The following is a 13,814-nucleotide window of genomic DNA, read 5'->3' as shown; positions in this document are numbered from 1 at the left end:
GAAATATGTGAAAGTTCATCTTGGATCTGTTCTCTAATCATTTATGTCTCGGCACTTTCAGAATTGCTGATGTGAACATTTTGGTGAAAGGTTCAGATTATAGTGATGTGGAATTTGTCAACACATTTTGGTTTCTTACTAACCAAACAGCAAGGGGAAACAAATCTAAACATTTAGTGAAAAAGGAGTTTTATGATTTACACCACCTGACTGTGTACACTAAGTTTAAAACATGTAGTACTATAATGACCAGTTTTAACATTATAACAATATTATAGCTGCAGTGAACATTAGTAACCATTGAGAACATTTTATAAACACCAGGGACAACTTTACAGTTATGATCCAGATAATTTCACTGGCCAACAAACCTGTTATTAACCAGTTTAGTAGATATTGTTAAAGTTAAACTAAAACGTCCTCGTTATTGTTACTCTTGATTAATAAAGTGTTATTGAATTCAGCACTGCCAGTCACAAGGTAGTTGTTTTCTACTGACTTTCTATTTGTCAGTATAAAAACACTATTACTTGTTTTTTTTTTGTGTTTTCTTTCTTTTGTTTTTTCAAAGTAATATGTATTACTTCTTTTCCTTGGCCTTTAAATCAGAATGAGCTTGTACCACTTTTATTTGTCTTATTTCCTACTCAAATCTTCTCATTTAATGCTTATTTTTCTTAATTTTTCAAATTTCAATTTTTTTTTAAGTCATGTCTTCCTTCCTCTTTTTATTATCTTAAATGTAATGCACCTTGGTCAATAGTTGTTTTAAATGTGCTATATAAATAAATTTGACTTTGACATTGCATGTATCATAAATTCTGTCAAGTACAAACTGAGGATTCAGATGTGGTTTAATGTTAAATCATGCCTTTCAGAACACTCAAGGACACTGTGCACAGTAGAAAAATAAAAGCAACATAAAAACAAGCAGTTTACACAATCATAAAAGCATAAGACATAAAACAAATTTAAAATAGCAGAGTGGAGAGGTTATGTAGGATAAGGCATTTTGAACAAGTGAGTTCTGAGTTGGGACTTAAAGAGAGAGAAGGAAGTGATATTTCTTAAATCAGGAGGTAGGGAATTCCAGAGTCGAGGAGCAGAGCAGCTGAAAGCCCTGCTCCCCATGGTGGCAAGACGGGGGGAGGGGACAAAGAGAGAAAGGGAAGAAGAAGATCTGAGACACCGAGATGGGCTGGTGATCTGAACCAGATGAGAGAGATATGGAGGAGAGAGATGATGAATAGCCTTAAATGTGTCCAAGCAGAAGAAGGTAGATAATGAAAAGAAGGGGCCCAGGACAGATCCCTGGGGAACGCCAGTGGTCAGAGGAAAGGGCTGAGAAGTAAAGGATTTGAGTTGAATGAACTGAGTGCGATCAGATTTACCTGTCTGGCAATACTTATCAGCTAGCATTCCTCCAAAAATGTAAAACTACAAGGAAATGTTTGTCCTCTTACACTATGGTTGACATGCTTACTTTGTTTTGTTAACGTTGGATTAAGTTAATAAACGGACAACAACAGAAAACAATGGCCCCCTTTTATCAACATTTTTCATGACAAAACTTAAAATTATGTGAGGTTGTTGTAGTAAAGTGGGAGGATTTCAACCTGCCCTTTTTCTCTGGGCTTGGAGTGGGCACCAGGACTACAAACTTGGATTTATCTGCCCTCCCAGTCTCAAACACAAACCATTTAACTTCTGTTTTATCTTTTTGAACTCATTTGGCCTTTGCATTTGAAGACTGTATCAGTAGTTGTAAAAAGAAGTTTTATTTACAGTATCTGACATCTTGTTGATGACCAAAAATATCCTGATCATGTTCACAGTGTTGTGCGGCATATAACTCTTGCATGAGACACAAAAACATAATGACCTAAAATATCTTCAGCATCTAAAAGTTTCTCACCTGAACAGATGACACCAGCATCCTGATCGTGTGCACAGGTGTTTGTTCCCCATCCACTGTTTCGACACTCAGTTAGAGAACTTTCACTTCCTGAACAGCCCACATTATCAAGCCAAATCTGTCCACTTCCTGCACCAAAGTAAGCCATCTGAGGAGCTCCTAGTGCCGGTCCACAGTTTAACTGTCTGCAAACCACCTCAGCATCATTTAAGTCCCAGCCATCACTGCAGATTGTTCCCCAGATGTTCTTGTAATAGATTTCTACTGTGCCAGAGCACTCAGTCCATCCAGACCCAACTAATCTGATGCCTGAAAACAAAACACAGAGACCACAGATTGTTGAGAGAACATTGAGGACACATAACTGAATTATAGAAAAGAAAAATCAAACTCTAAAAGCAAAGGTTAAAAAAAAAGTAAAAGTGGAAATTAACTGACTTGGTAAATATACAGAAGTTTTCATAGTTGTATTTTTTTAAAACTTTTTTTAAAATGTGATTTTATCTTAAATTTTTTTAAAAGATATTTATTAAAAAATGAAACACCATCCACAACAAAAGTCAAAATACGTTTCTAACAGTATGAAGTTTTTAAAAGCACAACAGTCTACCCATAATTTTGATGGCATTTTGTTTAATGTGCATATTTTGTATAGCTAACACACCTTTATTGTTAAAGTGGTAAAACAATCTCCAGACAATCCTTATTACATGTATCATAAATTCTGTCAAGTACGAACTGAGGATTCAGATGTGATTTAATGTTAAATCACGCATTTTTATGAATAGAAACATCGAAACATTTACACTCATTGAGATATTAGCTTTTTTAAAAAACATGTTACAAACAGCTGTAACACAGGATTACAACTTTACATTTACACTTATTTTATTTTAAAAATATTTTAACACAGTTGAGATTTACTGCTACTATGAGACCACTTCATCAATTCATACATAAAATTACTTAATTAGAACCACTGGGAATTATTTGTCCTCTGTAACTATGTTTATATCATACAAATTATACATTTTTAAGACTTAGTTTCACAATGACAACTCTTGAACAATCAGGACACCCTAATTTCCTGTTGTCAACATTTAATTCTGTTAACAAACCACAACCACACAATTAGAAAAAAAAAGAAAGAAATCATTTGCTTCTCAGCATCCTTGATGACAAAAGTAAATTTGTATGCATTTTCTAACAATTTGTTATAAAAATGAAAGTGTCCTGTGTTGAAGATTTTTTTAAGGAGCCATAGATCACAAAGCAAAACTAAATAATAATGCAACACCTAAACTTTGGTACAGGTGACACTCCCAAAACTAGTGTTTTGGAAACGGTGCTGCAACAGGACCTGCTTAGCTACAAACGTCACCCATCACTATCAGGTAACTTTACATGATTTTTCTGTAATGTTTGGTAATTTAAACATGTCCCTACTATAAGATCTATGAAAAGGAGAAGATTTACAGTAATTGTGGCTGGTGATGACTGATAAAAACTATAGTCTGACAGATTATTAATACTTGTTGCTAATCCAATTCCAGCAAAGATCCTGTGTAAAATGTAAATGAAAATGCAATTTAACAATGCCTGTAATCTTAGGTCCTTCCGGCAGCGCTTCATTAAAAGCAGGGATCATTCGTTCATGGAAAACACTTCATGAGCTCAGAAATATTTGAACTTTGACATCTTTCTCTGTGAACAGAGTTCTCCATCCACAAATGCGAGTTAAAGCTTTATGAATCAGAGACGAATCCACACTTCAATTCAATTTAATGCAATGTTAGGGCCAAATCACACCACTCATGCCCTTTTTATATTATAGGATAAAGACCTGACAATAATACAGAGACAACCCCAACAATCAGACAACCCCTTATGAGCAAGCAATTGGTGAAGAGGTAATGCTACACAGTGGTAAAAAGTGGCACTGTCCCAACTTCTTGGAGACTTGTTACTGTTATCAAATTCAAAATGAGCGAATGTTTTTCTTAAATTGGTACGTTTTCTACATTCTATTGTAAATACAATTTGGGTGCATTAGATTTACAAATCATTTATTTGTTTTATCATAAAATTAAAAGTCATTTTATTGATATTTTTTATTTAAAAGTAACATTTTAAAAATAGCCCTAAAAACTAAGTCAGACAGAAAAAGAGTTTAATTCTGAATCACAAAACCAAAAACTTCTAAATCTGAATTATGACAGATGATTCAAAGTGGACTTAAAACACTACATGTATAAAGGCTAATTTACGCCATTGAGCCCTGCCCTCAAAAACTGACATGGATGCAATTCTGTCTGTGAACCTGGATTTAAGACATAACAGTTTTTCTGTCAAAAAACAAGGATGTAGTGTCTACTTTCACTCTCTTATTGTCCCCTTAGTTATTGGTTCTGCTATTAGCTATCATAAACAAATTTAGACCTATTGACCACAGCCGACCAACGAACATGGTGACGTTACATTCTGCACTGACAGAAGATGGTGCCGAACAAGTTCGAAAAACTTCAAGTTTAAGGACTTATTTCTTAAATCCATCTACGCAGACAGTGTTACAAGGCTCCATGATGTAAATTAGCTTAGAAGTGTTTCATGTGTACTTTAATCGCATGCTTAAATGCAAACCTGGAGAGAACTAAGAAAACGTGTGTGTGAGAGAGAGAGAGAGAGAAACACAAAAGGAGGAGAGAAAAGTTTTCTTCTTTTCCAAGTAGTACAGAAATTTAAATAAGCAATGCGTGGCACAAATGAGGACAGTGCTATCTATTACCTTTATAATAGCTTTTTTATATATAGCTTATACATAAAAGTGTCTCGAGCCAACTGTTGTTGGGATTTAGCACTATATGAATAAAATAGAATTGAGTTGAACTGAATCTACTTATTGTGTAGCTCAGAGGAAACAAACAGGGTTGAAATCAAACTTGAAACTTGAAGTTGTTAAATTGTTCTTGGGTACTTACCAAACAGCTGTGAATGACCATCTGCAAAGTGGAAGATAAAATAAATATGTTAAACCAGGGACTGGTTTGCATTAGGAAGCGTGTTTCAAAGAGAACGGAAATATGTGAAAGTTCATCTTGGATCTGTTCTCTAATCATTTATGTCTCGGCACTTTCAGAATTGCTGATGTGAACATTTTGGTGAAAGGTTCAGATTATAGTGATGTGGAATTTGTCAACACATTTTGGTTTCTTACTAACCAAACAGCAAGGGGAAACAAATCTAAACATTTAGTGAAAAAGGAGTTTTATGATTTACACCACCTGACTGTGTACACTAAGTTTAAAACATGTAGTACTATAATGACCAGTTTTAACATTATAACAATATTATAGCTGCAGTGAACATTAGTAACCATTGAGAACATTTTATAAACACCAGGGACAACTTTACAGTTATGATCCAGATAATTTCACTGGCCAACAAACCTGTTATTAACCAGTTTAGTAGATATTGTTAAAGTTAAACTAAAACGTCCTCGTTATTGTTACTCTTGATTAATAAAGTGTTATTGAATTCAGCACTGCCAGTCACAAGGTAGTTGTTTTCTACTGACTTTCTATTTGTCAGTATAAAAACACTATTACTTGTTTTTTTTTTGTGTTTTCTTTCTTTTGTTTTTTCAAAGTAATATGTATTACTTCTTTTCCTTGGCCTTTAAATCAGAATGAGCTTGTACCACTTTTATTTGTCTTATTTCCTACTCAAATCTTCTCATTTAATGCTTATTTTTCTTAATTTTTCAAATTTCAATTTTTTTTTAAGTCATGTCTTCCTTCCTCTTTTTATTATCTTAAATGTAATGCACCTTGGTCAATAGTTGTTTTAAATGTGCTATATAAATAAATTTGACTTTAACTTTGAATACGTAAAAGAAAATTAATGCATTGTAATAATAATGCATTTAATTCTTTGACTTGGTCAGGTGGATTTAAATGAGAGTTCCTTCTTTGATCCATTTTGACTCACATTCCCATGTTCCATCAACCTATTAGCAGGTTCACAATTTTGTTTGTATCTAAAGAACACACTTTTATCTGCAATAGTCTTTAAAGAGGTGCAGTTGAACTTGTAATAAACTACACAATGAGAAAATATTAAATAAAAATCAAACTTCTTTCTCACCTCTGCATAAAAGAATAGTTATCACGGAGAAACAGGAGACAAACAGTTGGAGAGCCATTTCTAACCACACCTGATTCAATTTGACTTATTAAATACAAATAACCACATGCCGAGCTCCACCCACAGGCTGATGTGTGGCCTTCCCATCACAAACAATATACCAAATCAAAGAACGTACCGGTCTTTGAGGACACTGACTTTTTAAATAAAAGCTCTCCATCAGGTAAAAAGCATCAGTAGAAAATTAAATTACTGTTATTGATTACTGATTAACCAAATGACTCAAAAAGGAAAACTATGTGATTGGCTGTGCGTGGACATTGACAGTGGATATTGGAAATTGACACAGTGGCATGCGGTGAATTTTCCCAGTACACACGCAAACACAGAGCTGAAAATAACAAGTGGTGGAAGCATTTTCAAACCATTCTCTTTAGAAAATAAACAATAAAACACTACGAAAACACCTCAGCACGCGTAAAACTATTATTGGACAAATGTGCATAAAATATTAACAGCAAACATCAGCTGAATTAAAAAAGCTGAACATTGTGTAATATGGTTAACTGTCAGTATCTATAGGGGATTCAAATATAAGTAAAAAAATGTAGGGGAAGTGTTGGCAGAACACAAAAACATACACCGTCTTTATATTTTTTTCTTGTTTGGAATTTGTCTCCCTGCAGCTATGTAAATATGTAAATACGCTAACAGTAAAGGGCAAATCACATTTTTAAACACCACCTATTACAAGGTTAATGTATAAGGGTTCATGGTTAATCACACAGTCATATCATGTGGTAAGTAAAATAATTAAAATGTACTTGCTCATTTGGAAATTAGGCCAACCCTGTCATGACTGCTGGGTGGTCCGAGCTGGATAGTGTAATGAAAAGACTACACACCTTTGTCGCAAGTTCGATTCCCGCCCGGTATCCAATAAGGGTCCTGGCTTGACCCCTCCATGCTAAAAGCCGAACTCTGGAACGGTGCGGCTACATGTGCAGCTTGGACAAAAGCATTTCACTACATGTTGTACACTGTATGACTGTGTATGTGACAATAAAGTTTGCTTGTTGCTGTTCAGTTTGAATTCTTGTTTATCATTAGTCTCTCCTTTTGTTTAATATATAGATTTGATTGTGATTTATTCTGTAGTATCAGTTCTTATTATACTTTGTTACTAGTTACCAGTTGTGTTTATAGAGTTTAATTAGCATTAACAGAGCTCCCCCCATCTCATCCTTCTGTCTTCCCCTCTGCTAAGTTCACTTATGTCCTGTCTGTCTCTTTTTCAGTGTGGTTGTTATTCATTCCCTGATTTACATGGGTAGACATTTGTTTCCTGTCTTTTGCATTTAATTTTACTTCTCCTTTTGTCCCATTGCTGTTGTCTCCCTGATTACTGTTTATTGTATGAATAATGACGTCTTTCCCTCAGTCCTTGCCTCAGTATCCTGTTTATTTTCCTGTCTCGTCCTCTTTGCGTTCTTCAGGCTCTTTTGGGTAATTTCCATCTGTTCATACACTTTGTTATTTTGCTTTTAGTAACTTGGCAACAGTCAAAAGCCTCTACATTATCCACACAGTCTTTAATCCCTGCATATAGTGACAAATCGAGATATTCCTCAGAGGTGTATTTGTAAGCATATATCATACTTCATTATTTTTTCAAACAACAACCCTTAAGTTAAGCTAATAATGCTTAGAATGAATTCTTTTGTATTCCAGTTTATTTCACTCTCCCCCTGAACTGTCTTGCAAGTATACACCTCACTGGACTCATCATAACTGAGCATCGAGTTGTGTTAAACAAACACATCTCCTTGTTCTTAAAGAGTCCTTACCTTTAGCAACCATCATCCTTCAGTGCTGAGTCACATCCTCTAACAGTTTGCATATTTTTTTCCTTTGTCTTTTACTGTCAACAGCAACATCCTGATTTAATTTCCCAATGCAAATCTCTCTGTGCTGTTCTGTGCAATGCAATTCTTAAGATTCTGCTACTGCTCAGTGTCAAACTGACCCTACTGAATGGAAGACTTCATATTGTCTTACTCTGTCTCCATATAATCCTTCACATATAAAACATGTTGCTGTACCAGTTTTGTTTTATGACACAATATTCTCATATATATAACTTGTTTATATAAATACCAATAACAAAAACATACAGACTGCTGTCATACAGAAATACGGAGCTGTGTTTCATGATGAAGGTGATTGTTTTACTCTGGAAATTATAATAGAGGAGATGAAAGAAGATGCTGGAGACGTGTGAACTTAGTTGTATAATGCAGTGAAGATGAGTCGGTGTCACAATGAGACTGGGCCATGTGAAATCACCATCATGTTTGACAGAGGGGAGCCAGGGGAAGGCAGCTGCATTCATATACAAGTTTCGACATGACTTGGAAGACCACGGAGTGTGTACTTCATAGAGCTCAGTGAAAATAAATATAAAAATAACCCATTTAAAATCCTGTCTCTTTTTTCCCGTAGGACAAAAAAATGCCCCCATCCCTGCAACTGCTTAAAAAAAAAGGATGTAGTAATATTTTTATTTTTATTTTTGCCAAGAATCAAGTATTTATTCTCAGTGTCTCAGTGATCTCTTATGTCTGCTGGTCACCTGTGCCTCAATATTATTCCACAACTTAGACATTCACATTACTCACACTCTCATGAAACATATAGGGACTTGGGGGTGGGGACACTAAACGGCATCCAGGGGACGAAATGTTCATTCAGCCTCACCTCTGGTGCTGATGCCCACCTCTTAATTTTAAATCCATGTAGACACTGAGTGTTTTCGGGAGGGGCCGTGCTGACACCTGCTGTTATCTGGGCTGTTGGCACCACACCCCTCCCATGTCTTAGATGCACTTTAGAACAGCACTCAGCAACACCACATATGAGTGGGTGGAAAGAGGTATGGGGTCTTCACACTCCCATTCTCTGTTCGCCATATGGGGCAGGGGGCCAGGAGGAAGAGGTGGTCATCCCTGCAGCAGCAGGTTGGGCTTCCCTGCTGCTGCAGGACTGCCTGGTCTACTTATTTTCACTCCAGAGTGAAGAGGACCATCTCCTGCCTCTCGGGGTGGATTGCTTCTCTGGGGGTGCTGGTGCCTGGACCTGGGAGTATAAAGTATGTATGGGGGAGTGTCAGTGTGTCTACTGCATTCATTTCTGTCTGCCAACAGACCCAGGATCCAGTTCTGTCTGCTGAACTGGGCCCCCTGGGTCTGTTGGCTTCATGTCCTGGGGGGCAGGGCTTTGGCTTCCCACACTAGACGCTTACATGGAGAAACCTTATGAATAAAAGCGTGCTCACACGGACAGGTATACAAACAGGTACACACAAACATGATCACTATCACTCACTATCTTGTATTATTAGTACCTAGTGCTATTCAGTAATGTTTATTATTTATTATTTACTGTTATTAATTCATATTTTGGTTGTTGCCTTGGTTTCTCTGCTGTGTTTTTTTCAGCAGTTGTTGAAGCTGATTCTCATTGTTTCTTCTCTCTCACACCATTATCCCCCATCAATAGCAAAACACACTTATTTTAGTAGCATGGCACTAAAAGAAAAAAGTGTTACATTTTGCTTCATGCTCTGAACGGTAGCACCACCTGGTGGCCAAATATAAAAACTCAAACTTTAAGGTGAGTAGTCCAAAATAAAATCTTGCTATTAAATGTGGGATCAAAAATGTCATTTTTAAGGATTTTCATTTGGGCCTTTTTTGGCCTTTTGGACATTTTAGGGTGAAATGTGGCGGTTTTTCTGTAGCTTAGCCATTTGAAGCTAATTTCTGAAATTGAGACAAAAAATCTATTTTTTTTTTTAAATTACAATATCTGGCAAATATGAACTATATTCATTCAGCACAGCCAAAATTCCATGAACATAAAAAATGGCATGACATGGAAATTTGTGCCACTCCGGAAGAGTGCCCTGCTGACCACCACTATAGCAGTCATAATCCCTACATTTAAAATCCCTACGCTCACCTCCACATTCCTATCTTTCCTTTTTAACATACCTTCCCTCACTCTCTTTATCTTTGGCCAACAGTAGAGGGTTTTCATCAGCACCCTTGTGGCTAACTGGAGATGGTCTCTGTCAACCCTGGTCTTAACTGATCCAGTGTAAAAATGTCCGTGATTATGATCCGCATATTTGATTTGTCCAAGATTTTACAGTGTATGCTATTCTTAAAACTTCTCTGCCTTGTGGCCAGTGGCCATGGCGGCATTTTCTGTGTGAAAAACAGCGATGAGTGAGATTGTACTTTTTGGTTAGGCTATTCTTTATGAACAGAGCTACTGGAGCTCTGAGATTACACACAGAAAGGCTAAGACAGACACAGTGAGTATCAGACAAAGGGCGACCAAGTAGAATGAAACCAAATGCACCCACAGATGCCTTTGACAGTGCAAAACGTTTCATCAACATTGTTGTTTTCGTTGGGGAGAAAACTTGCAAACATACAGTGCAGCACTTCAGAGTCACACTGCTAGCGAGCGAAGATTTATGTAAATTTGACAAGCTGAACGCACTCTGTACTGTACAGGAGACACGGCACGAGACTGATTGACAATGCTCTACAGCCAATCAGGACACAGAACACAATGCGCTGTAAAAACAAACAAACAAAAAAAACCACAACAAAAAGCATGCAAAATTGCACAAAAAAAGCGATGCCACGAAAGGTGAACCGCATGGGACCACTGTATTCACCTTCTCACAAAACAGCTCGCCTGAGAACACTTTGCTAACTGGGCTCAGTTCACTTTCAGGATGACAGTAAAGGTGGGAGAAGAAGAAGCACAGCTTTCCAAAGTGTTTCCACACAAGTGATGAAGTTTTTTCCTTTCTAGTCACTTTCTCACTCACTGTGTGTTAACAGACTGCTGTGGGTCCCACCAGTGGTTGCTCAGCAGGAATAGGCACAGGCCCCGGCCGGGTACAAGCCACTCCCACCCGAGGAGTGGGGATGGGGATGAGGGATGAGCCAGGGATTGAACCACTAACCTTCCGATAAGCAGGTGACCTGCTCTACCACCTGAGCTACAGCCACCGACCGGCAAAGATGAGTAAACCGTCACCAGGTTTTGGATAAAGTGTACATTCACAAACCTGTCAAACCTGCATTTGAAACATTGGCTACCATAGCAGTATAGTACTGCAACATGGCATTTGGGTCTTTGTTAGAATTTCACAAACTCTGTTTTTGCCGTATATAATGCATCCATTTCCCATTTTGCAAGCAAAACATAAAGAAAGGTGTTCCAAGATTTTTGGTTAGTACTGGACATCTAAAGGAACTCATATGAAAAAAAAATACACACAGAAAAGGGAAGAGTAGGGTAACACAAGAGCGTAATTATCATGTAATTTAAATGCAATATATAATAAAGCCAAACATTAAAAAGGAAAGGCCAGCTAAAGTGTGTTATGATTCAGGGTTATGGATGTTTTTGTCTGCCACACCAGAGGGTGGCATAGTTTGTGTCCTGTGTTATTGATGTTATGTGAGTTCCTGGTGGAGGCTGACCATTGGTGGAGGACTGGGAGATGCCGGCTATAAATGAGGACCCTTCTGAACCGGCACGCCCCCTGCCTACTTCCTGTTCCCAACATACTTCCTGTTCCCAACGAACTGTGCATGTGGCTGCGTATGAATCTGTATGAGTATGAATTCTGGAATGAGAAGCTTTTGCTGTGTTGTAAATAGTTTTGTTGTGAGAAGCCATTTTGTTTTGTAGCCTTTTCTCCTGTTTTTGGTTAGGGAGGCAGGAAAGAAACCTGTAATTTCTTTTGGGGTTTTTTCCGTGTAGGTAAGCCAGTTGCACTTCATTTCTAGAGAGTTTTGTTTGTTGTTTTGGTCATGCTCACCCTGACGCCCGCTACCTTTTGGGACTTAATAAACTGACTGGATGTTGTAAATCTGTGGCAGTTTTTGGTTCGTCTTCCTTGAGAGCAGGGAGTGTGGGGGAACTTTCCTTTTTTTTTAAAAAAATTCCTTGTGTCGCACACTGGTTTCCCCTGGGCTGGGGTGCAACAAATGTAACATGCTTTTTTTCCCACTAATAAAGAGAAAAATATTCAAAGCTTTAATTAATATACAGGTTTGAACTGAAATGGGTCCTAGTAAAACATACAGATGCATTTTATTTGATAGTTTTTCAGTCAATTCTCAAATAAAGTGGCTTGACTTTCAATTCTGACTTTGTGAGAGACAGAGAAAAATTATTTAAGGACAAGGAAGGTCAAGGAAGATATATTTCCATATGTTTTGTTTTTCATGATGCAAACCAAATGGAAATATAACTTCCTTACCTTGAAAATCACTTTCCTTTACCTCAATTCAAAGCAGATGTTAAATTTCATATTGACTGTAATATTTCTCTGAAGACACCAACTGAGCTTGTGTCCTTTGGAAAATCATCACAGAAATAAGTCATCAAACGAGAGAGATTATGTTTGTTTAACAACTAAATGTACCACAACAAAACACAAGTAAACATGCAGATATCATGTGAAAAGTAAAGATTAAATGAATCACATCAGTTTTACAGGATGTAAGCTGCCTTCATCCAGCTATTGAAACAAACAGTGTGAACTATGGAGTACACGTCTCTTGTTTTTTGATATCTTTCTTTTCTGGAAGTTTCCACCAGCTCACTTTTAGGTCACCAGTCGTACCTCCCAACTCATTTTTGACCTGCACAACAGAAAAGAGAATTTAATGATTACACCACAAATTATAGACTGTTATTGTTACATTTTAAATGAAATTTGACATGAAAGAGACACAGAAACTGCTAATAAAGCAGTTTTTCTGGGATCGTCCCTTACCCAAGACTGTTTTAAAAACATCTGGAAGGTTTTTTTTATTAAAAAATAAGTATAGACACTTTACTAAGATTTCTTAACATAAGTTACCGAATTCATGATGGACTCCATCACAGCTGGGTCTTTCATGTCCACAGAGGAGTCGACAGCAGCCAGATTCACTTTCACCAAGAACTTCTTTGAACTTGCTATTTTCTCACTGGGTGTCACACCTTCGGAGAGGGCATCTGCCCACGGAGCTGGTAAGATTATAAATTCCTTCTTAATTTCAGTTGTCAGTTCTCTCATTCTCAGACAGATAACACTCAACCTTCTTTTTGTACCAGTTTAACTCATTCATCTTTTGCATTCGAAGACTGTAAGAGTAGTTGTAAATAAATGCTTCCTTTACCCTGTTTGACATCTTGTGGATGACCAAAAAATATATATATCTCACCTGAACAGATGACACTAGCGTCTTTAGAATGGTCACAATCATGTACACCAAATCCACTGCGTTGACACTCAGTTAGAAAGTTTTCATTTCCTGAACAGGTCACTTCATCAAGCCATATTTCTTCAGTTCCTTCACCAAAGTAAGCGTTCTGAGGAGCTTCTAGTGCTGTCCAACAATTATACTCTCTGCAAACCACCTGAGCATCATTTAAGTCCCAGTTATCACCACAGACTGTTCCCCAGGTGTTATTGTGATAGATTTCAACTCTGCCAGAGCACGTTGTCAATCCAGAGCCAACTAATCTGATGGGCAAACCTGAGAACAAAATAGAGAAGGTAAAAGGTTCAGTGCACAAATGGCAATATTTGACAGGAATTTGAAATACTATTGTAGAAATTGTACCTGGGTAGATAATTACAACTACTGTTGATTTTTGATCACATGCTTTTTTA

The 13,814-nt window shown here is 37.1% G+C and overlaps 1 protein-coding gene across 1 annotated transcript in view; it reads right to left on the bottom strand.

Moving 5' to 3' along the window:
- Window positions 1-7,736: 7,736 nt before the first annotated feature.
- Window positions 7,737-13,814, bottom strand: part of LOC146522455 (scavenger receptor cysteine-rich domain-containing protein DMBT1-like) — a 52,420-nt gene continuing 46,342 nt past the window's right edge. The window contains 3 exon segments of the mRNA XM_085154142.1: window positions 7,737-12,795; window positions 13,017-13,165; window positions 13,363-13,677. Coding sequence (XP_085010268.1) covers window positions 12,694-12,795; window positions 13,017-13,165; window positions 13,363-13,677 — 566 coding nt within the window. The 3' untranslated portion in view covers window positions 7,737-12,693.

The sequence above is a fragment of the Neolamprologus multifasciatus genome, chromosome 3 (genome assembly GCF_963576455.1).
Source record: "Neolamprologus multifasciatus chromosome 3, fNeoMul1.2, whole genome shotgun sequence".
In the NCBI taxonomy this organism is placed as follows: domain Eukaryota; kingdom Metazoa; phylum Chordata; class Actinopteri; order Cichliformes; family Cichlidae; genus Neolamprologus; species Neolamprologus multifasciatus.
This window is presented reverse-complemented; position numbering and strand designations above follow the sequence as displayed.